General features: G+C 40.6%; 1 protein-coding gene across 2 annotated transcripts in view; it reads right to left on the reverse strand.

Annotated features, from left to right (window-relative positions):
• Window positions 1-23,155, reverse strand: part of LOC124025698 (ATP-binding cassette sub-family C member 12-like) — a 31,104-nt gene extending 7,949 nt beyond the window's left edge. The window contains exons 1-5 of one of the 2 annotated variants that reach the window (XM_046339038.1): window positions 23,151-23,155; window positions 21,886-21,975; window positions 20,589-20,778; window positions 2,857-3,016; window positions 670-748 (exon numbers count right to left, since the gene is read on the reverse strand). In XM_046339038.1, the coding sequence (XP_046194994.1) occupies window positions 670-748; window positions 2,857-3,016; window positions 20,589-20,778; window positions 21,886-21,966 (510 nt within the window). In that variant the 5' untranslated portion in view covers window positions 21,967-21,975; window positions 23,151-23,155. The other variant, XM_046339037.1, reaches the window with a different exon arrangement.
• Window positions 23,156-27,254: the final 4,099 nt, after the last annotated feature.

Genomic DNA, 27,254 nt, shown 5'->3' on the forward strand with positions numbered 1-27,254 from the left:
CGGCATTATCATAATCTCCATGGTCATAATCTCCATTGTCATAATCGGCATTATCATAATCGCCATTATCATAATCGCCATCACTACCAACACCATCACCACCATAATCATCACCATCATAATCACCATTAGCATCATTACCATCATCACCATTATCATCATCACCAGCATCATCATCACCATCAACACTTGATCCCTGTCAGACAACCTACAGTCAACCAGGCCTCATGTAATGGTCCCCATAGAGTCAGACAACCTACAGTAACAGGCCTCATGTAATGGTCCCCATAGAGTCAGACAACCTACAGTAAACCAGGCCTCATGTAATGGTCCCTATAGAGTCAGACAACCTACAGTAAACCAGGCCTCATGTAATGGTCCCTATAGAGGCAGACAACCTACAGTAAACCAGGCCTCATGTAATGGTCCCTATAGAGTCAGACAACCTACAGTAAACCAGGCCTCATGTAATGGTCCCCATAGAGGCAGACAACCTACAGTAACAGGCCTCATGTAATGGTCCCCATAGAGGCAGACAACCTACAGTAACAGGCCTCATGTAATGGTCCCTATAGAGGCAGACAACCTACAGTAAACCAGATCCCCATAGAGTCAGACAACCTACAGTAACAGGCCTTATCTAATGTTCCACATAGAGGCTGTACGTACTGTGTGTTTCATGAAGGTCTTATCCAGAGCAGACCAGATGTCCTCGTCACTATAGTTGTTGAAAGGATCCAGATTATACCTGCAACAGGGTAACAAGTCACATTGTAGAGACACAGTAATACAGGCTGACAGAGAGGTCATACCTGGACCCAGTCAGGTAGAGACACAGTAATACAGGCTGACAGAGAGGTCATACCTGGACCCAGTCAGGTAGAGACACAGTAATACAGGCTGACAGAGAGGTCATACCTGGACCCAGTCAGGTAGAGACACAGTAATACAGGCTGACAGAGAGGTCATACCTGGACCCAGTCAGATAGAGACACAGTAATACAGGCTGACAGAGAGGTCATACCTGGACCCAGTCAGGTAGAGACACAGTAATACAGGCTGACAGAGAGGTCATACCTGGACCCAGTCAGATAGAGACACAGTAATACAGGCTGACAGAGAGGTCATACCTGGACCCAGTCAGATAGAGACACATACAGGCTGACAGAGAGGTCATACCTGGACCCAGTCAGGTAGAGACACAGTAATACAGGCTGACAGAGAGGTCATACCTGGACCCAGTCAGATAGAGACACAGTAATACAGGCTGACAGAGAGGTCATACCTGGACCCAGTCAGGTAGAGACACAGTAATACAGGCTGACAGAGAGGTCATACCTGGACCCAGTCAGATAGAGACACAGTAATACAGGCTGACAGAGAGGTCATACCTGGACCCAGTCAGATAGAGACACAGTAATACAGGCTGACAGAGAGGTCATACCTGGACCCAGTCAGATAGAGACACAGTAATACAGGCTGACAGAGAGGTCATACCTGGACCCAGTCAGATAGAGACACAGTAATACAGGCTGACAGAGAGGTCATACCTGGACCCAGTCAGATAGAGACACAGTAATACAGGCTGACAGAGAGGTCATACCTGGAGAAACTAGTTCTGAACCCAGTCAGATAGAGACACAGTAATACAGGCTGACAGAGAGGTCATACCTGGACCCAGTCAGGTAGAGACAGAGTAATACAGGCTGACAGAGAGGTCATACCTGGACCCAGTCAGGTAGAGACACAGTAATACAGGCTGACAGAGAGGTCATACCTGGACCCAGTCAGATAGAGACACAGTAATACAGGCTGACAGAGAGGTCATACCTGGACCCAGTCAGATAGAGACACAGTAATACAGGCTGACAGAGAGGTCATACCTGGAGAAACTAGTCCTGGACCCAGTCAGATAGAGACACAGTAATACAGGCTGACAGAGAGGTCACACCTGGACCCAGTCAGGTAGAGACACAGTAATAAAGGCTGACAGAGAGGTCATACCTGGACCCAGTCAGATAGAGACACAGTAATACAGGCTGACAGAGAGGTCATACCTGGAGAAACTAGTCCTGGACCCAGTCAGGTAGAGACACAGTAATACAGGCTGACAGAGAGGTCATACCTGGACCCAGTCAGATAGAGACACAGTAATACAGGCTGACAGAGAGGTCATACCTGGACCCAGTCAGATAGAGACACAGTAATACAGGCTGACAGAGAGGTCATACCTGGAGAAACTAGTCCTGGACCCAGTCAGGTAGAGACACAGTAATACAGGCTGACAGAGAGGTCACACCTGGACCCAGTCAGATAGAGACACAGTAATACAGGCTGACAGAGAGGTCATACCTGGAGAAACTAGTCCTGGACCCAGTCAGGTAGAGACACAGTAATACAGTCTGACAGAGAGGTCATACCTGGACCCAGTCAGATAGAGACACAGGTCTATGCAGTCTGTTTCTATAGGTGACTAGTGTACTGTGTAGACAGTGGTATTACCTGGTCTATGCAGTCTGTTTCTATAGGTGACTAGTGTACTGTGTAGACAGTGGTATTACCTGGTCTATGCAGTCTGTTTCTATAGGTGACTAGTGTACTGTGTAGACAGTGGTATTACCTGGTCTATGCAGTCTGTTTCTATAGGTGACTAGTCTACTGTGTAGACAGTGGTATTACCTGGTCTATGCAGTCTGTTTCTATAGGTGACTAGTGTACTGTGTAGACAGTGGTATTACCTGGTCTATGCAGTATGTTTCTATAGGTGACTAGTCTACTGTGTAGACAGTGGTATTACCTGGTCTATGCAGTCTGTTTCTATAGGTGACTAGTGTACTGTGTAGACAGTGGTATTACCTGACAGTGCCGATGAATAGGACAGGGTCCTGGGGGATGACTGATAGTTTGCTGCGGAGGTCCTCCAGGCCGATAGCGCTGGTGTCCACCCCATCTATGAAGATAGTCCCTGCAGCTGGTTCCACCAGGCGGAACAGTGCCACTCCTAAAGAAGACTTCCCTGTTGGGTGACATATAATATCCAAGTTATATACAACACATCCAGGTTAAATACAGTTTATATACAACACATCCAGGTTATATACTACACATCCAGGTTATATACAACACATCAAGGTTAAATACAGGTTATATACAACACATCCAGGTTATATACAACACATCCAGGTTAAATACAGGTTATATACAACACATCCAGGTTATATACAACACATCCAGGTTAAATACAGGTTATATACAACACATCCAGGTTATATACAACACATCCAGTTTAAATACAGTTTATATACAACACATCCAGGTTATATACAGTTTATATACAACACATCCAGGTTATATACAACACATCCAGGTTAAATACAGTTTATATACAACACATCCAGGTTATATACAACACATCCAGGTTATATACAACACATCCAGTTTAAATACAGTTTATATACAACACATCCAGGTTATATACAGTTTATATACAACACATCCAGGTTATATACAACACATCCAGGTTAAATACAGTTTATATACAACACATCCAGGTTATATACAACACATCCAGGTTATATACAACACATCCAGGTTATATACAACACATCCAGGTTATATACAACACATACAGGTTATATACAACACATCAAGATCACATCCAGGTTAAATACAGTTTATATACAACACATCCAGGTTATTTACAGTACATTCAGGTTATATACAATACACCCAGGTTATATACAGGTTATATACAACACATCCAGGTTATATACAACACATCCAGGTTATATACAACACATCCAGGTTATATACAGTACATACAGGTTATATACAATACATCCAGGTTATATACAACACATCCAGGTTATATACAGTACATACAGGTTATATACAGTACATACAGGTTATACACAACACATCCAGGTTATATACAGTACATACAGGTTATATACAACACATCCAGGTTATATACAGTACATACGGGTTATATACAACACATCCAGGTTATATACAACACATCCAGGTTATATACAGTACATACAGGTTATATACAATACACCCAGGTTATATACAGTACATACAGTTTATATACAACACATCCAGGTTATATACTACACATCCAGGTTAAATACAGTTTATATACAACACATCCAGGTTAAATACAGTTTACATACAACACATCCAGGTTATATACAACACATCCAGGTTATATACAACACATCCAGGTTAAATACAGTTTATATACAACACATCCAGGTTATATACAGTTTATATACAACACATCCAGGTTATATACAATATATCCAGGTTAAATACAGTTTATATACAACACATCCAGGTTATATACAGTACATATAGGTTATATACAATACATCCAGGTTATATACAATACATCCAGGTTAAATACAGTTTATATACAACACATCCAGGTTATATACAATACATCCAGGTTAAATACAGTTTATATACAACACATCCAGGTTATATACAATACATCCAGGTTAAATACAGTTTATATACAACACATCCAGGTTATTACATTTACATACAGTACATACAGGTTATATACAAAACACCCAGTTTATAGACTATACATCCAGGTTAAATACAGTTTATATACAACACATCCAGGTTATAGACTATACATCCAGGTTATATACAACACACCCAGGTTATATACAACACATCCAGGTTATATACAACACATCCAGGTTGTATACTACACATTCAGGTTATAAACAGTACCTCCGGGTTATATACAACACATCCAGTTTATATACAACACATCCAGGTTATATACAATACACCCAGGTTATAGACTATACATCCAGGTTAAATACAGTTTATATACAACACATCCAGGTTATAGACTATACATCCAGGTTATATACAACACATCCAGGTTATGTACAACACATGCAGGTTATATACAACACATACAGGTTATATACAATACATCCAGGTTATATACAATACATCCAGGTTATATACAACACATTCAGGTTATATACAATACATCCAGGTTATGTACAACACATCCAGGTTATATAGTACGCATCCATGTTATTTACAACACACCCAGGTTATATACAACACATCCAGGTCACATCCAGGTTATATACAACACATCCAGGTTATATACAACACATCCAGGTTATACACAACACATCCAGGTTATATACAACACATCCAGGTTATATACAACACATCAAGATCACATCCAGGTTATATACAACACATCCAGGTTATATACAACACATCCAGGTTATATACAACACATCAAGGTCACATCCAGGTTATATACAACACATCCAGGTTATATACAACACATCCAGGTCACATCCAGGATAAATACAGTTTACATACAACACATCCAGGTTATATACAACACATCCAGGTTAAATACAGTTTATACACAACACATCCAGGTTATATACAACACATCAAGGTCACATCCAGGTTATATACAACACATCCAGGTTATATACAACACATTCAGGTCACATCCAGGTTATATACAACACATCCAGGTTATATACTACACATCCAGGTTATATACAACCCATCCAGGTTATATACAACACATACAGGTTATATACAACACATACAGGTTATATACAGTACATACAGGTTATATACAATACATCCAGGTTATATACAATACATCCAGGTTAAATACAGTTTATATACAACACATCCAGGTTATATACAATACATCCAGGTTAAATACAGTTTATATACAACCCATCCAGGTTATATACAACACATCCAGGTTATATACAACACATCCAGGTTATGTACAACACATGCAGGTTATATACAACACATACAGGTTATATACAATACATCCAGGTTATATACAACACATCCAGGTTATATACAACACATTCAGGTTATATACAATACATCCAGGTTATGTACAACACATCCAGGTTATATAGTACGCATCCATTTTATTTACAACACACCCAGGTTATATACAACACATCCAGGTCACATCCAGGTTATATACAACACATCCAGGTTATATACAACACATCCAGGTTATATACAACACATCCAGGTTATACACAACACATCCAGGTTATACACAACACATCCAGGTTATATACGACACATCCAGGTTATATACAACACATCAAGATCACATCCAGGTTATATACAACACATCCAGGTTATATACAACACATCCAGGTTATATACAACACATCAAGGTCACATCCAGGTTATATACAACACATCCAGGTTATATACAACACATCCAGGTCACATCCAGGATAAATACAGTTTACATACAACACATCCAGGTTATATACAACACATCCAGGTTAAATACAGTTTATACACAACACATCCAGGTTATATACAACACATCAAGGTCACATCCAGGTTATATACAACACATCCAGGTTATATACTACACATCCAGGTCACATCCAGGTTATATACAACACATCCAGGTTATATACTACACATCCAGGTTATATACAACCCATCCAGGTTATATACAACACATACAGGTTATATACAACACATACAGGTCACATCCAGGTTATATAAAACACATCCAGGTTATATACAGTACACCCAGGTCATATCCAGGTTATATACAACACATCCAGGTCACATCCAGGTTATATACAACACATTGAGTTTATATACAGTACATCCAGGTCACATCAAGGTTATATACAACACATACAGGTTATATACAACACATCCAGGTCACATCCAGGTTATATACAACACATCCAGGTCACATCCAGGTTATATACAACACATCCAGGTCACATCCAGGTTATATACAGTACATCCAGGTTATATACAGTACATCCAGGTCATATACAACACATCCAGGTCACATCCAGGTTATATACAACACATCCAGGTCACAACCAGGTTATATACAACACATCCAGGTCACATCCAGGTTATATACAACACATCCAGGTCAAATCCAGGTTATATACAACACATCCAGGTTATATACAGTACATCCAGGTCACATCCAGTTTATATACAACACATCCAGGTTATATACAACACATCCAGGTTATATACAACACATCCAGGTTATATACAACACATCCAGGTTATATACAACACATCCAGGTTATATACAACACATCAAGATCACATCCAGGTTATATACAACACATCCAGGTTATATACAACACATCAAGGTCACATCCAGGTTATATACAACACATCCAGGTTATATACAACACATCCAGGTCACATCCAGGTTAAATACAGTTTACATACAACACATCCAGGTTATATACAACACATCCAGGTTATATACAACACATCCAGGTCACATCCAGGTTATATACAACACATCCAGGTTAAATACAACACATCCAGGTCACATCCAGTTTAAATACAACACAACCAGGTCATATCCAGGTTATATACAACACATCCAGGTTATATACAACACATCCAGTTTATAGACTATACATCCAGGTTATATACAACACATCCAGGTTATATACAACACATCCAGGTTATATACAACACATCCAGGTTGTATACTACACATTCAGGTTATAAACAGTACCTCCAGGTTATATACAACACATCCAGTTTATATACAACACATCCAGGTTATATACAATATGCCCAGGTTATAGACTATACATCCAGGTTAAATACAGTTTATATACAACACATCCAGGTTATAGACTATACATCCAGGTTATATACAACACATCCAGGTTATATACAACACATAAAGGTTATATACAACACATCCAGGTTGTATACTACACATTCAGGTTATAAACAGTACCTCCAGGTTATATACTACACATCCAGTTTATATACAACACATGCAGGTTATATACAACACATACAGGTTATATACAATACATCCAGGTTATATACAACACATCCAGGTTATATACAACACATTCAGGTTATATACAATACATCCAGGTCAAATCCAGGTTATATACAACACATCCAGGTTATATACAGTACATCCAGGTCACATCCAGTTTATATACAACACATCCAGGTTATATACAACACATCCAGGTTATATACAACACATCCAGGTTATATACAACACATCCAGGTTATATACAACACATCCAGGTTATATACAACACATCCAGGTTATATACAACACATCAAGATCACATCCAGGTTATATACAACACATCCAGGTTATATACAACACATCCAGGTTATATACAACACATCAAGGTCACATCCAGGTTATATACAACACATCCAGGTTATATACAACACATCCAGGTCACATCAAGGTTAAATACAGTTTACATACAACACATCCAGGTTATATACAACACATCCAGGTTACATACAGTACATCCAGGTCACATCCAGGTTATATACAACACATCCAGGTTAAATACAACACATCCAGGTCATATCCAGGTTATATACAACACATCCAGGTTATATACAACACATCCAGTTTATAGACTATACATCCAGGTTATATACAACACATCCAGGTTATATACAACACATCCAGGTTATATACAACACATCCAGGTTGTATACTACACATTCAGGTTATAAACAGTACCTCCAGGTTATATACAACACATCCAGTTTATATACAACACATCCAGGTTATATACAATATGCCCAGGTTATAGACTATACATCCAGGTTAAATACAGTTTATATACAACACATCCAGGTTATAGACTATACATCCAGGTTATATACAACACATCCAGGTTATATACAACACATAAAGGTTATATACAACACATCCAGGTTGTATACTACACATTCAGGTTATAAACAGTACCTCCAGGTTATATACTACACATCCAGTTTATATACAACACATCCAGGTTATTTACAGTACATTCAGGTTATATACAATACACCCAGGTTATATACAGGTTATATACAACACATCCAGGTTATATACAACACATCCAGGTTATATACAACACATCCAGGTTATATACAGTACATACAGGTTATATACAATACATCCAGGTTATATACAACACATCCAGGTTATATACAGTACATACAGGTTATATACAGTACATACAGGTTATACACAACACATCCAGGTTATATACAGTACATACAGGTTATATACAACACATCCAGGTTATATACAGTACATACGGGTTATATACAACACATCCAGGTTATATACAACACATCCAGGTTATATACAGTACATACAGGTTATATACAATACACCCAGGTTATATACAGTACATACAGTTTATATACAACACATCCAGGTTATATACTACACATCCAGGTTAAATACAGTTTATATACAACACATCCAGGTTAAATACAGTTTACATACAACACATCCAGGTTATATACAACACATCCAGGTTATATACAACACATCCAGGTTAAATACAGTTTATATACAACACATCCAGGTTATATACAGTTTATATACAACACATCCAGGTTATATACAATATATCCAGGTTAAATACAGTTTATATACAACACATCCAGGTTATATACAGTACATATAGGTTATATACAATACATCCAGGTTATATACAATACATCCAGGTTAAATACAGTTTATATACAACACATCCAGGTTATATACAATACATCCAGGTTAAATACAGTTTATATACAACACATCCAGGTTATATACAATACATCCAGGTTAAATACAGTTTATATACAACACATCCAGGTTATTACATTTACATACAGTACATACAGGTTATATACAAAACACCCAGTTTATAGACTATACATCCAGGTTAAATACAGTTTATATACAACACATCCAGGTTATAGACTATACATCCAGGTTATATACAACACACCCAGGTTATATACAACACATCCAGGTTATATACAACACATCCAGGTTGTATACTACACATTCAGGTTATAAACAGTACCTCCGGGTTATATACAACACATCCAGTTTATATACAACACATCCAGGTTATATACAATACACCCAGGTTATAGACTATACATCCAGGTTAAATACAGTTTATATACAACACATCCAGGTTATAGACTATACATCCAGGTTATATACAACACATCCAGGTTATGTACAACACATGCAGGTTATATACAACACATACAGGTTATATACAATACATCCAGGTTATATACAATACATCCAGGTTATATACAACACATTCAGGTTATATACAATACATCCAGGTTATGTACAACACATCCAGGTTATATAGTACGCATCCATGTTATTTACAACACACCCAGGTTATATACAACACATCCAGGTCACATCCAGGTTATATACAACACATCCAGGTTATATACAACACATCCAGGTTATACACAACACATCCAGGTTATATACAACACATCCAGGTTATATACAACACATCAAGATCACATCCAGGTTATATACAACACATCCAGGTTATATACAACACATCCAGGTTATATACAACACATCAAGGTCACATCCAGGTTATATACAACACATCCAGGTTATATACAACACATCCAGGTCACATCCAGGATAAATACAGTTTACATACAACACATCCAGGTTATATACAACACATCCAGGTTAAATACAGTTTATACACAACACATCCAGGTTATATACAACACATCAAGGTCACATCCAGGTTATATACAACACATCCAGGTTATATACAACACATTCAGGTCACATCCAGGTTATATACTACACATCCAGGTTATATACAACCCATCCAGGTTATATACAACACATACAGGTTATATACAACACATACAGGTTATATACAGTACATACAGGTTATATACAATACATCCAGGTTATATACAATACATCCAGGTTAAATACAGTTTATATACAACACATCCAGGTTATATACAATACATCCAGGTTAAATACAGTTTATATACAACCCATCCAGGTTATATACAACACATCCAGGTTATATACAACACATCCAGGTTATGTACAACACATGCAGGTTATATACAACACATACAGGTTATATACAATACATCCAGGTTATATACAACACATCCAGGTTATATACAACACATTCAGGTTATATACAATACATCCAGGTTATGTACAACACATCCAGGTTATATAGTACGCATCCATTTTATTTACAACACACCCAGGTTATATACAACACATCCAGGTCACATCCAGGTTATATACAACACATCCAGGTTATATACAACACATCCAGGTTATATACAACACATCCAGGTTATACACAACACATCCAGGTTATACACAACACATCCAGGTTATATACGACACATCCAGGTTATATACAACACATCAAGATCACATCCAGGTTATATACAACACATCCAGGTTATATACAACACATCCAGGTTATATACAACACATCAAGGTCACATCCAGGTTATATACAACACATCCAGGTTATATACAACACATCCAGGTCACATCCAGGATAAATACAGTTTACATACAACACATCCAGGTTATATACAACACATCCAGGTTAAATACAGTTTATACACAACACATCCAGGTTATATACAACACATCAAGGTCACATCCAGGTTATATACAACACATCCAGGTTATATACTACACATCCAGGTCACATCCAGGTTATATACAACACATCCAGGTTATATACTACACATCCAGGTTATATACAACCCATCCAGGTTATATACAACACATACAGGTTATATACAACACATACAGGTCACATCCAGGTTATATAAAACACATCCAGGTTATATACAGTACACCCAGGTCATATCCAGGTTATATACAACACATCCAGGTCACATCCAGGTTATATACAACACATTGAGTTTATATACAGTACATCCAGGTCACATCAAGGTTATATACAACACATACAGGTTATATACAACACATCCAGGTCACATCCAGGTTATATACAACACATCCAGGTCACATCCAGGTTATATACAACACATCCAGGTCACATCCAGGTTATATACAGTACATCCAGGTTATATACAGTACATCCAGGTCATATACAACACATCCAGGTCACATCCAGGTTATATACAACACATCCAGGTCACAACCAGGTTATATACAACACATCCAGGTCACATCCAGGTTATATACAACACATCCAGGTCAAATCCAGGTTATATACAACACATCCAGGTTATATACAGTACATCCAGGTCACATCCAGTTTATATACAACACATCCAGGTTATATACAACACATCCAGGTTATATACAACACATCCAGGTTATATACAACACATCCAGGTTATATACAACACATCCAGGTTATATACAACACATCAAGATCACATCCAGGTTATATACAACACATCCAGGTTATATACAACACATCAAGGTCACATCCAGGTTATATACAACACATCCAGGTTATATACAACACATCCAGGTCACATCCAGGTTAAATACAGTTTACATACAACACATCCAGGTTATATACAACACATCCAGGTTATATACAACACATCCAGGTCACATCCAGGTTATATACAACACATCCAGGTTAAATACAACACATCCAGGTCACATCCAGTTTAAATACAACACAACCAGGTCATATCCAGGTTATATACAACACATCCAGGTTATATACAACACATCCAGTTTATAGACTATACATCCAGGTTATATACAACACATCCAGGTTATATACAACACATCCAGGTTATATACAACACATCCAGGTTGTATACTACACATTCAGGTTATAAACAGTACCTCCAGGTTATATACAACACATCCAGTTTATATACAACACATCCAGGTTATATACAATATGCCCAGGTTATATACAACACATCCAGGTTATATACAACACATAAAGGTTATATACAACACATCCAGGTTGTATACTACACATTCAGGTTATAAACAGTACCTCCAGGTTATATACTACACATCCAGTTTATATACAACACATGCAGGTTATATACAACACATACAGGTTATATACAATACATCCAGGTTATATACAACACATCCAGGTTATATACAACACATTCAGGTTATATACAATACATCCAGGTCAAATCCAGGTTATATACAACACATCCAGGTTATATACAGTACATCCAGGTCACATCCAGTTTATATACAACACATCCAGGTTATATACAACACATCCAGGTTATATACAACACATCCAGGTTATATACAACACATCCAGGTTATATACAACACATCCAGGTTATATACAACACATCCAGGTTATATACAACACATCAAGATCACATCCAGGTTATATACAACACATCCAGGTTATATACAACACATCCAGGTTATATACAACACATCAAGGTCACATCCAGGTTATATACAACACATCCAGGTTATATACAACACATCCAGGTCACATCAAGGTTAAATACAGTTTACATACAACACATCCAGGTTATATACAACACATCCAGGTTACATACAGTACATCCAGGTCACATCCAGGTTATATACAACACATCCAGGTTAAATACAACACATCCAGGTCACATCCAGGTTAAATACAACACAACCAGGTCATATCCAGGTTATATACAACACATCCAGGTTATATACAACACATCCAGTTTATAGACTATACATCCAGGTTATATACAACACATCCAGGTTATATACAACACATCCAGGTTATATACAACACATCCAGGTTGTATACTACACATTCAGGTTATAAACAGTACCTCCAGGTTATATACAACACATCCAGTTTATATACAACACATCCAGGTTATATACAATATGCCCAGGTTATAGACTATACATCCAGGTTAAATACAGTTTATATACAACACATCCAGGTTATAGACTATACATCCAGGTTATATACAACACATCCAGGTTATATACAACACATAAAGGTTATATACAACACATCCAGGTTGTATACTACACATTCAGGTTATAAACAGTACCTCCAGGTTATATACTACACATCCAGTTTATATACAACACATCCAGGTTATATACAACACATCCAGGTTATGTACAACACATGCAGGTTATATACAACACATACAGGTTATATACAATACATCCAGGTTATATACAACACATCCAGGTTGTATACTACACATTCAGGTTATAAACAGTACCTCCAGGTTATATACAACACATCCAGTTTATATACAACACATCCAGGTTATATACAATATGCCCAGGTTATATACAACACATCCAGGTTATATACAACACATAAAGGTTATATACAACACATCCAGGTTGTATACTACACATTCAGGTTATAAACAGTACCTCCAGGTTATATACTACACATCCAGTTTATATACAACACATGCAGGTTATATACAACACATACAGGTTATATACAATACATCCAGGTTATATACAACACATCCAGGTTATATACAACACATTCAGGTTATATACAATACATCCAGGTCAAATCCAGGTTATATACAACACATCCAGGTTATATACAGTACATCCAGGTCACATCCAGTTTATATACAACACATCCAGGTTATATACAACACATCCAGGTTATATACAACACATCCAGGTTATATACAACACATCCAGGTTATATACAACACATCAAGATCACATCCAGGTTATATACAACACATCCAGGTTATATACAACACATCCAGGTTATATACAACACATCAAGGTCACATCCAGGTTATATACAACACATCCAGGTTATATACAACACATCCAGGTCACATCAAGGTTAAATACAGTTTACATACAACACATCCAGGTTATATACAACACATCCAGGTTACATACAGTACATCCAGGTCACATCCAGGTTATATACAACACATCCAGGTTAAATACAACACATCCAGGTCACATCCAGGTTAAATACAACACAACCAGGTCATATCCAGGTTATATACAACACATCCAGGTTATATACAACACATCCAGTTTATAGACTATACATCCAGGTTATATACAACACATCCAGGTTATATACAACACATCCAGGTTATATACAACACATCCAGGTTGTATACTACACATTCAGGTTATAAACAGTACCTCCAGGTTATATACAACACATCCAGTTTATATACAACACATCCAGGTTATATACAATATGCCCAGGTTATAGACTATACATCCAGGTTAAATACAGTTTATATACAACACATCCAGGTTATAGACTATACATCCAGGTTATATACAACACATCCAGGTTATATACAACACATAAAGGTTATATACAACACATCCAGGTTGTATACTACACATTCAGGTTATAAACAGTACCTCCAGGTTATATACTACACATCCAGTTTATATACAACACATCCAGGTTATATACAACACATCCAGGTTATGTACAACACATGCAGGTTATATACAACACATACAGGTTATATACAATACATCCAGGTTATATACAACACATCCAGGTTATATACAACACATTCAGGTTATATACAATACATCCAGGTTATGTACAACACATCCAGGTTATATAGTACGCATCCATGTTATTTACAACACACCCAGGTTATATACAACACATCCAGGTCACATCCAGGTTATATACAACACATCCAGGTTATATACAACACATCCAGGTTATACACAACACATCCAGGTTATATACGACACATCCAGGTTATATACAACACATCAAGATCACATCCAGGTTATATACAACACATCCAGGTTATATACAACACATCCAGGTTATATACAACACATCAAGGTCACATCCAGGTTATATACAACACATCCAGGTTATATACAACACATCCAGGTCACATCCAGGATAAATACAGTTTACATACAACACATCCAGGTTATATACAACACATCCAGGTTAAATACAGTTTATACACAACACATCCAGGTTATATACAACACATCAAGGTCACATCCAGGTTATATACAACACATCCAGGTTATATACTACACATCCAGGTCACATCCAGGTTATATACAACACATCCAGGTTATATACTACACATCCAGGTTATATACAACCCATCCAGGTTATATACAACACATACAGGTTATATACAACACATACAGGTCACATCCAGGTTATATAAAACACATCCAGGTTATATACAGTACACCCAGGTCATATCCAGGTTATATACAACACATCCAGGTCACATCCAGGTTATATACAACACATTGAGTTTATATACAGTACATCCAGGTCACATCAAGGTTATATACAACACATACAGGTTATATACAACACATCCAGGTCACATCCAGGTTATATACAACACATCCAGGTCACATCCAGGTTATATACAACACATCCAGGTCACATCCAGGTTATATACAACACATCCAGGTCACATCCAGGTTATATACAGTACATCCAGGTTATATACAGTACATCCAGGTCATATACAATACATCCAGGTCACATCCAGGTTATATACAACACATCCAGGTCACATCCAGGTTAAATACAACACATCCAGGTCACATCCAGGTTAAATACAACACATCCAGGTCATATCCAGGTTATATACAGCTGCTGTCTCAGTATTGACACATTGTTCTAGATACACATCCAGGTCACATCCAGGTTATTTACAACACATCCAGGTCACATCTAGGTTATATACAACACATCCAGGTCACATCTAGGTTATATACAACACATCAAGGTCACATCCAGGTTATATACAACACATCCAGGTTATATACAACACATCCAGGTCACATCCAGGATAAATACAGTTTACATACAACACATCCAGGTTATATACAACACATCCAGGTTAAATACAGTTTATACACAACACATCCAGGTTATATACAACACATCAAGGTCACATCCAGGTTATATACAACACATCCAGGTTATATACTACACATCCAGGTCACATCCAGGTTATATACAACACATCCAGGTTATATACTACACATCCAGGTTATATACAACCCATCCAGGTTATATACAACACATACAGGTTATATACAACACATACAGGTCACATCCAGGTTATATAAAACACATCCAGGTTATATACAGTACACCCAGGTCATATCCAGGTTATATACAACACATCCAGGTCACATCCAGGTTATATACAACACATTGAGTTTATATACAGTACATCCAGGTCACATCAAGGTTATATACAACACATACAGGTTATATACAACACATCCAGGTCACATCCAGGTTATATACAACACATCCAGGTCACATCCAGGTTATATACAACACATCCAGGTCACATCCAGGTTATATACAACACATCCAGGTCACATCCAGGTTATATACAGTACATCCAGGTTATATACAGTACATCCAGGTCATATACAATACATCCAGGTCACATCCAGGTTATATACAACACATCCAGGTCACATCCAGGTTAAATACAACACATCCAGGTCACATCCAGGTTAAATACAACACATCCAGGTCATATCCAGGTTATATACAGCTGCTGTCTCAGTATTGACACATTGTTCTAGATACACATCCAGGTCACATCCAGGTTATTTACAACACATCCAGGTCACATCTAGGTTATATACAACACATCCAGGTCACATCTAGGTTATATACAACACATCCAGGTCATATCCAGGTTATATACAGTACATCCAGGTTATATACAACACATGCAGGTTATATACAACACATCCAGGTTATATACAACACATACAGGTCACATCCAGGTTAAATACAACACATCCAGGTCACATCCAGGTTAAATACAACACATCCAGGTCATATCCAGGTTATATACAACACATCCAGGTTATATACAACACATCCAGGTCATATCCAGGTTATATACAACACATCCAGGTTATATACAACACATCCAGGTCATATCCAGGTTATATACAACACATCCAGGTTATATACTACACATCCATGTTATATACAACACATCCAGGTCACATCCAGGTTATATACAACACATCCAGGTTATATACTACACATCCATGTTATATACAACACATCCAGGTCACATCCAGGTTATATACAACACATCCAGGTTAAATACAGTACATCCAGTTCACATCCAGGTTAAATACAACACATCCACGTCACATCCAGGTTAAATACAACACATCCACGTCATATCCAGGTTATACACAGCTGCTGTCTCAGTATTGACACATTGTTCTAGATACACATCCAGGTCACATCCAGGTTATTTACAACACATCCAGGTCACATCTAGGTTATATACAACACATCCAGGTCACATCTAGGTTATATACAGTACATCCAGGTCATATCCAGGTTAAATACAACACATCCAGGTCATATCCAGGTTATATACAGCTGCTGTCTCAGTATTGACACATTGTTCTAGATACACACCCAGGTCACATCCAGGTTACATACAACACATCCATGTCACATGCATGTCACATCCAGGTCACATCCAGGTCACATCCAGGTTATATACAACACATCCAGGTCACATCCAGGTTATATACAACACATCCAGGTCACATCTAGGTTATATACAGTACATCCAGGTCACATCCAGGTTATATACAGTACATCCAGGTTATATACAGTACATCCAGGTTATATACAACACATCCAGGTTATATACCACACATCCAGGTCACATCCAGGTTATATACAGTACATCCAGGTTATATACAGTACATCCAGGTTATATACAACACATCCAGGTTATATACCACACATCCAGGTCACATCCAGGTTATATACAGTACATCCAGGTTATATACAACACATCCAGGTTATATACAACACATCCAGGTTATATACAACACATCCAGGTCACATCCAGGTCACATCCAGGTTATATACAGTACATCCAGGTCATATACAACACATCCAGGTCACATCCAGGTTATAAACAACACATCCAGGTTATATACAGTACATCCAGGTTATATACAACACATCCAGGTCACATCCAGATTATATACAGTACATCCAGGTTATATACAACACATCCAGGTTATATACAGTACATCCAGGTTATATACAACACATCCAGGTCACATCCAGATTATATACAGTACATCCAGGTTATATACAACACATCCAGGTCACACCAGAAGATAAAACAAAGACAACAACCTGATGCCTGACGATTGACAAACACTTCTTGTATATTCTTCATCAATCTACACACATTACCCCATAACGAAAAAGCTAAAACAGGTTTTTAGAAATACATAAGTATTCAGAACCTTTTCTATGAGACTCAAAATTGAGCTCAGGTGCATCCTGTTTCTACAACTTGATTGGAGTCCACCTGTGGTAAATTCAATTGATTGGACATGATTTGGAAATACACACACCTGTCTATGTAAGGTCACACTGCTGACAGTGCATGTCAGAGCAAAAACCAATCCATGAGGTCGAAGGAATTGTTCGTAGAGCTCCGAGATTTTGTCAAGGCACAGATCTGGGGAAGGGTACCAACAAAATGTTTGCAGCATTGAAGGTCCTCAAGAACACAGTGGCCTCCATCATTCTAAAATGGAAGAAGTTTGGAACCACCAAGACTCTTCCTAGAGCTGGCCACCCGGCCAAACTGACCAATCCGGAGAGAAGGGCCTTGGTCAGAGGGGTGACCAAGAACCCAATGGTCACTCTGACAGAGCTCCAGAGTTCCACTGCAGAGAAGGGAGAACCTTCCAGAAGGACAACCATCTCTGCAGCACTCCACCAATCAGGCCTTTATGGTAGAGTAGCCAGACGGAAGCCAGTCCTCTGTAAAAGGCACATGACAGCCCACTTGGATTTTGCCAAAAGGCACCTAAAGGACTCTGACCATGAGAAAGAAGATTCTCTGGTCTGATGAAACTAAGATTGAACTCTTTGGTCTGAATGCCAAGCGTTATGTCTGGAGGAAAGCCAATACCATCCCTACGGTGAAGCATGGTGGCGGCAGCATCATGCTGTGGGGATGTTTTTCAGCTGCAGGGACTGGGAGATGATTCAGTGACGCTACCCATTCTACCAGACAGAGTTTGAGAGGATCTGCAGAAAACAAGGGAGAAACTCCCCAAATACAGGTCTGCCAAGCTTGTAGTGTCATGTAATCGCTGCCAAAGGTGCTTTAACACAGTACTGAGTAAAGGGTCTGAATACTTATGTAAATGTCATATTTCAGTTATTTACATTTTATTTCAGTGTTTTACTATTAATACATTTGCAAAAATGTCTAAAAACCTGTTTTTGCTTTGGAATTATGGAGCATTGTGATGTCATTATGGAGTATTGTGATGTCATTATGGAGTATTGTGATGTCATTATGGAGCATTGTGATGTCATTATGGAGCATTGTGATGTCATTATGGAGTATTGTGATGTCATTATGGAGCATTGTGATGTCATTATGGAGTATTGTGATGTCATTATGGAGCATTGTGATGTCATTATGGAGGATTGTGTGTAGATTGGTCAAGGAAAAAACTATTGAATCCATTTTAGAATAAGTTTGTAATGTAACAAAATGTGATCTGAATACTTTCCAAATGCCACAATATATCACAATGACAATGTTCACTGTGGTGTTTCATGTTAGCATTACGACAGTGAGTAGGTGGTCTAAACTGAGGTCTTACCGGAGCCTGTGAAATACACTTAGCCACCAGCAGCAGGCATAGACACAAACAACTCTGACAATGAGTTGGACTGAGGTCTTACCAGAGCCTGTCCTCCCCACGATGCCCAGCTTCTCCCTGGGCTGGATGTTGAGCTGGAGTCCATCGAGCACGATGGGAGTGTTCGCTCTGTACCTCATCGTATAGTCCTTAAAGGAGATGGCCCCTTTATGAGGCCAACCCTCTGGGATGAGGGCGTCTTTAACTCTCCTGGGCGCCTCAGAGACACAACCCTGGACAGAAACATGGACTCCTCAGAGACACAACCCTGGACAGAAACATGGACACCTCAGAGACACAACCCTGGACAGAAACATGGACACCTCAGAGACACAACCCTGGACAGAAACATGGACACCTTAGAGACACAACCCTGGACAGAAACATGGACACCTCAGAGACACAACCCTGGACAGAAACATGGACATCTCAGAGACACAACCCTGGACAGAAACATGGACACCTCAGAGACACAACCCTGGACAGAAACATGGACACCTCAGAGACACAACCCTGGACAGAAACATGGAAACCTCAGAGACACAACCCTGGACAGAAACATGGACACCTCAGAGACACAACCCTGGACAGAAACATGGACATCTCAGAGACACAACCCTGGACAGAAACATGGACACCTCAGAGACACAACCCTGGACAGAAACATGGACACCTCAGAGACACAACCCTGGACAGAAACATGGACACCTCAGAGACACAACCCTGGACAGAAACATGGACACCTCAGAGACACAACCCTGGACAGAAACATGGACACCTCAGAGACACAACCCTGGACAGAAACATGGACATCTCAGAGACACAACCCTGGACAGAAACATGGACTCCGCAGGGACACAACCCTGGACAGAAACATGGACACCTCAGAGACACAACCCTGGCCAGAAACATGGACACTTCAGAGACACAACCCTGGACAGAAACATGGACACCTTAGAGACACAACCCTGGACAGAAACATGGACACCTCAGAGACACAACCCTGGACAGAAACATGGAAACCTCAGAGACACAACCCTGGACAGAAACATGGACACCTCAGAGACACAACCCTGGACAGAAAAATGGACACCTCAGAGACACAACCCTGGACAGAAACATGGACACCTCAGAGACACAACCCTGGACAGAAACATGGACACCTCAGGGACACAACCCTGGACAGAAACATGGACACCTCAGAGACACAACCCTGGACAGAAACATGGACACCTCAGAGACACAACCCTGGACAGGTGAATAGTAGTGTATTAAAAGGTCATGAAGACGGTAAGACATTATTTGTGTATTTGAGAGATAGAAAGTGTTGACGTTCTCACCTCGATGTACTCCTGTAGTCTCTCCACTGACAGGAACTTGGCCTCCAGCTCCGTAGACAGCCTTACCACGTACTGGAGCATACCTGTCAACTGGACAACAGATAACACAAAACACAGGCAACAAACTCCATCACAACTGGTCATCTGACAACTCTTAACTGTAGGTTTACTGTTAGAACACGAGGGGGCAGCATTGAGTCATATTGATCACTGGTAGGCCTGAAACTCTCCTGTACTGTATGGAGTATTAGACTCTACCTGTATGGTGTATTAGACTCTACCTGTATGGTGTATTAGACTCTACCTGTATGGTGTATTAGACTCTACCTGTATGGAGTATTGGACTCTACCTGTATGGAGTATTAGACTCTACCTGTATGGAGTATTAGACTCTACCTGTATGGAGTATTAGACTCTTCCTGTATGGAGTATTAGACTCTACCTGTATGGTGTATTAGACTCTACATTAGACTCTACCTGTATGGTGTATTAGACTCTACATTAGACTCTACCTGTATGGAGTATTAGACTCTACTTGTATGGTATGGAGTATTAGACTCTTCCTGTATGGAGTATTAGACTCGTCCTGTATGGAGTATTAGACTCTACCTGTATGGAGTATTAGACTCTTCCTGTATGGTGTATTAGACTCTACCTGTATGGAGTATTAGACTCTACCTGTATGGAGTATTAGACTCTACCTGTATGGAGTATTAGACTCTTCCTGTATGGAGTATTAGACTCTACCTGTATGGAGTATTAGACTCTACCTGTATGGTGTATTATACTCTACCTGTATGGTGTATTAGACTCTACATTAGACTCTACCTGTATGGAGTATTAGACTCTTCCTGTATGGAGTATTAGACTCTACCTGTATGGAGTATTAGACTCTACCTGTATGGAGTATTAGACTCTACCTGTATGGAGTATTAGACTCTTCCTGTATGGAGTATTAGACTCTACCTGTATGGAGTATTAGACTCTACCTGTATGGAGTATTAGACTCTTCCTGTATGGAGTATTAGACTCTTCCTGTATGGAGTATTAGACTCTACCTGTATGGAGTATTAGACTCTACCTGTATGGAATATTAGACTCTACCTGTATGGAGTATTAGACTCTACCTGTATGGAGTATTAGACTCTACCTGTATGGAGTATTAGACTCTACCTGTATGGAGTATTAGACTCTACCTGTATGGAGTATTAGACTCTACCTGTATGGAGTATTAGACTCTACCTGTATGGTGTATTAGACTCTACCTGTATGGTGTGGACACCTCAGAGACACAACCCTGGCCAGAAACATGGACACTTCAGAGACAAGTCTTCCGGTTCCGGTTGGAGCGAGTGGTCGCATCTGCACTTCGCTCCAGCAAGGGTAGTATAACTTTTTCATTATATTTCATTATAGCACAACGGTTTGATTTGTCTAATCTTAGCAATTTCTTCTCAGCTAGCTACATAGCCGTCTTTGTATCAAAGATAATTGCGTAATTATCGTATTTCACCGTCCTAACGTAGTCTTCACTAGCCAGCTAGCTAACGTCCACTGATTAGCTGCACTGGAGAAACTATTACACTCAACTGAACGACTTGATTAGTGTAGTGTTAGCTAGCTACATAGCTGTCTTTGCTGTCTTCGTATCATCGTATCCAAGATAATTGTGTTGTTTAGGTTTAGAGTGTGTAGTCTTAGAGTGATTATCTTAATTTACCGAGGTTAGCTAGCCAGCTATTTGTCGTCCTTAACGTAGGTGACTCTGCTAGCTAGCCAACGCTAGCTAACATCTACTGAATAGAACTTCCGCACTCAACAACCCGGTCGCATTCACAGGTAGTATCACATTTTCACTTCATTACAGTACAACGGTTTGATTTGTTTGATCGTAGCTAGCTACATAGCTAGCTACATAGCCGTCTTTGTATCAAAGATAATTGTGTAGTCTAGAGCGATTTTCTAGGTTCGCTAGCCAGCTATTGTCGTTCTTTTAACGCAATGTAACGTAAACAACACTGCTAGCTAGCCATCTAGCCCCGAATAGCAACACTGCAGAAACTATTACACTCAACGGAACGACTTGATTAGTGTAGTGTCAACAACGCACCCACTGCCAGCTGGCCTACTTCAGCAGTACTGTATCATTTTAATCATTTTAGTCAATAAGATTCTTGCTACGTAGCTTAACTTTCTGAACATTCGAGACGTGTAGTCCACTTGTCATTCCAATCTCCTTTGCATTAGCGTAGCCTCTTCTGTAGCCTGTCAACTATGTGTCTGTTTATCCCTGTTCTCTCCTCTCTGCACAGACCATACAAACGCTCCACACCGCGTGGCCGCGGCCACCCTACTCTGGTGGTCCCAGCGCGCACGACCCACGTGGAGTTCCAGGTCTCCGGTAGCCTCTGGAACTGCCAATCTGCGGTCAACAAGGCAGAGTTCATCTCAGCCTATGCCTCCCTCCAGTCCCTCGACTTCTTGGCACTGACGGAAACATGGATCACCACAGACAACACTGCTACTCCTACTGCTCTCTCTTCGTCCGCCCACGTGTTCTCGCACACCCCGAGAGCTTCTGGTCAGCGGGGTGGTGGCACCGGGATCCTCATCTCTCCCAAGTGGTCATTCTCTCTTTCTCCCCTTACCCATCTGTCTATCGCCTCCTTTGAATTCCATGCTGTCACAGTTACTAGCCCTTTCAAGCTTAACATCCTTATCATTTATCGCCCTCCAGGTTCTCTCTGAGAGTTCATCAATGAGCTTGATGCCTTGATAAGCTCCTTTCCTGAGGACGGCTCACCTCTCACAGTTCTGGGCGACTTTAACCTCCCCACGTCTACCTTTGACTCTTTCCTCTCTGCCTCCTTCTTTCCACTCCTCTCCTCTTTTGACCTCACCCTCTCACCTTCCCCCCCTACTCACAAGGCAGGCAATACGCTCGACCTCATCTTTACTAGATGCTGTTCTTCCACTAACCTCATTGCAACTCCCCTCCAAGTCTCCGACCACTGCCTTGTATCCTTTTCCCTCTCGCTCTCATCCAACACCTCCCACACTGCCCCTACTCGGATGGTATCGCGCCGTCCCAACCTTCGCTCTCTCTCCCCCGCTACTCTCTCCTCTTCCATCCTATCATCTCTTCCCTCCGCTCAAACCTTCTCCCACCTATCTCCTGATTCTGCCTCCTCAACCCTCCTCTCCTCCCTCTCTGCATCCCTTGACTCTCTATGTCCCCTATCCTCCAGGCCGGCTCGGTCCTCCCCTCCCGCTCCGTGGCTCGATGACTCATTGCGAGCTCACAGAACAGGGCTCCGGGCAGCCGAGCGGAAATGGAGGAAAACTCGCCTCCCTGCGGACCTGGCATCCTTTCACTCCCTCCTCTCTACATTTTCCTCCTCTGTCTCTGCTGCTAAAGCCACTTTCTACCACGCTAAATTCCAAGCATCTGCCTCTAACCCTAGGAAGCTCTTTGCCACCTTCTCCTCCCTCCTGAATCCTCCCCCCTCCTCCCTCTCTGCAGATGACTTCGTCAACCATTTTGAAAAGAAGGTCGACGACATCCGATCCTCGTTTGCTAAGTCAAACGACACCGCTGGTTCTGCTCACACTGCCCTACCCTGTGCTCTGACCTCTTTCTCCCCTCTCTCTCCAGATGAAATCTCGCGTCTTGTGACGGCCGGCCGCCCAACAACCTGCCCGCTTGACCCTATCCCCTCCTCTCTTCTCCAGACCATTTCCGGAGACCTTCTCCCTTACCTCACCTCGCTCATCAACTCATCCCTGACCGCTGGCTACGTCCCTTCCGTCTTCAAGAGAGCGAGAGTTGCACCCCTTCTGAAAAAACCTACACTCGATCCCTCCGATGTCAACAATTACAGACCAGTATCCCTTCTTTCTTTTCTCTCCAAAACTCTTGAACGTGCCGTCCTTGGCCAGCTCTCCCGCTATCTCTCTCTGAATGACCTTCTTGATCCAAATCAGTCAGGTTTCAAGACTAGTCATTCAACTGAGACTGCTCTCCTCTGTATCACGGAGGTGCTCCGCACTGCTAAAGCTAACTCTCTCTCCTCTGCTCTCATCCTTCTAGATCTATCGGCTGCCTTCGATACTGTGAACCATCAGATCCTCCCTCCACCCTCTCCGAGTTGGGCATCTCCGGTGCGGCCCACGCTTGGATTGCGTCCTACCTGACAGGTCGCTCCTACCAGGTGAGGTGGCGAGAATCTGTCTCCTCACCACGCGCTCTCACCACTGGTGTCCCCCAGGGCTCTGTTCTTGGCCTCTCCTATTCTCGCTATACACCAAGTCACTTGGCTCTGTCATAACCTCACATGGTCTCTCTTATCATTGCTATGCAGACGACACACAATTAATCTTCTCCTTTCCCCCTTCTGATGACCAGGTGGCGAATCGCATCTCTGCATGTCTGGCAGACATATCAGTGTGGATGACGGATCACCACCTCAAGCTGAACCTCGGCAAGACGGAGCTGCTCTTCCTCCCGGGGAAGGACTGCCCGTTCCATGATCTCGCCATCACGGTTGACAACTCCATTGTGTCCTCCTCCCAGAGCGCCAAGAACCTTGGCGTGATCCTGGACAACACCCTGTCGTTCTCAACCAACATCAAGGCGGTGGCCCGTTCCTGTAGGTTCATGCTCTACAACATCCGCAGAGTACGACCCCTGCCTCACACAGGAAGCGGCGCAGGTCCTAATCCAGGCACTTGTCATCTCCCGTCTGGATTACTGCAACTCGCTGTTGGCTGGGCTCCCTGCCTGTGCCATTAAACCCCTTCAACTCATCCAGAACGCCGCAGCCCGTCTGGTGTTCAACCTTCCCAAGTTCTCTCACGTCACCCCGCTCCTCCGTTCTCTCCACTGGCTTCCAGTTGAAGCTCGCATCCGCTACAAGACCATGGTGCTTGCCTACGGGCTGCGAGGGGAACGGCACCTCAGTACCTCCAGGCTCTGATCAGGCCCTACACCCAAACAAGGGCACTGCGTTCATCCACCTCTGGCCTGCTCGCCTCCCTACCACTGAGGAAGTACAGCTCCCGCTCTGCCCAGTCAAAACTGTTCGCTGCCCTGGCCCCCCAATGGTGGAACAAACTCCCTCACGACGCCAGGACAGCGGAGTCAATCACCACCTTCCGGAGACACCTGAAACCCCACCTCTTTAAGGAATACCTAGGATAGGATAAGTAATCCCTCTCACCCCCCCTTAAGTTTTAGATGCACTATTGTAAAGTGACTGTTCCACTGGATGTCATAAGGTGAATGCACCAATTTGTAAGTCGCTCTGGATAAGAGCGTCTGCTAAATGACTTAAATGTAAATGTAAATGTAATGTAAATGGTGTATTAGA

This window comes from Oncorhynchus gorbuscha, unplaced genomic scaffold (assembly GCF_021184085.1).
Source record: "Oncorhynchus gorbuscha isolate QuinsamMale2020 ecotype Even-year unplaced genomic scaffold, OgorEven_v1.0 Un_scaffold_2360, whole genome shotgun sequence".
In the NCBI taxonomy this organism is placed as follows: domain Eukaryota; kingdom Metazoa; phylum Chordata; class Actinopteri; order Salmoniformes; family Salmonidae; genus Oncorhynchus; species Oncorhynchus gorbuscha.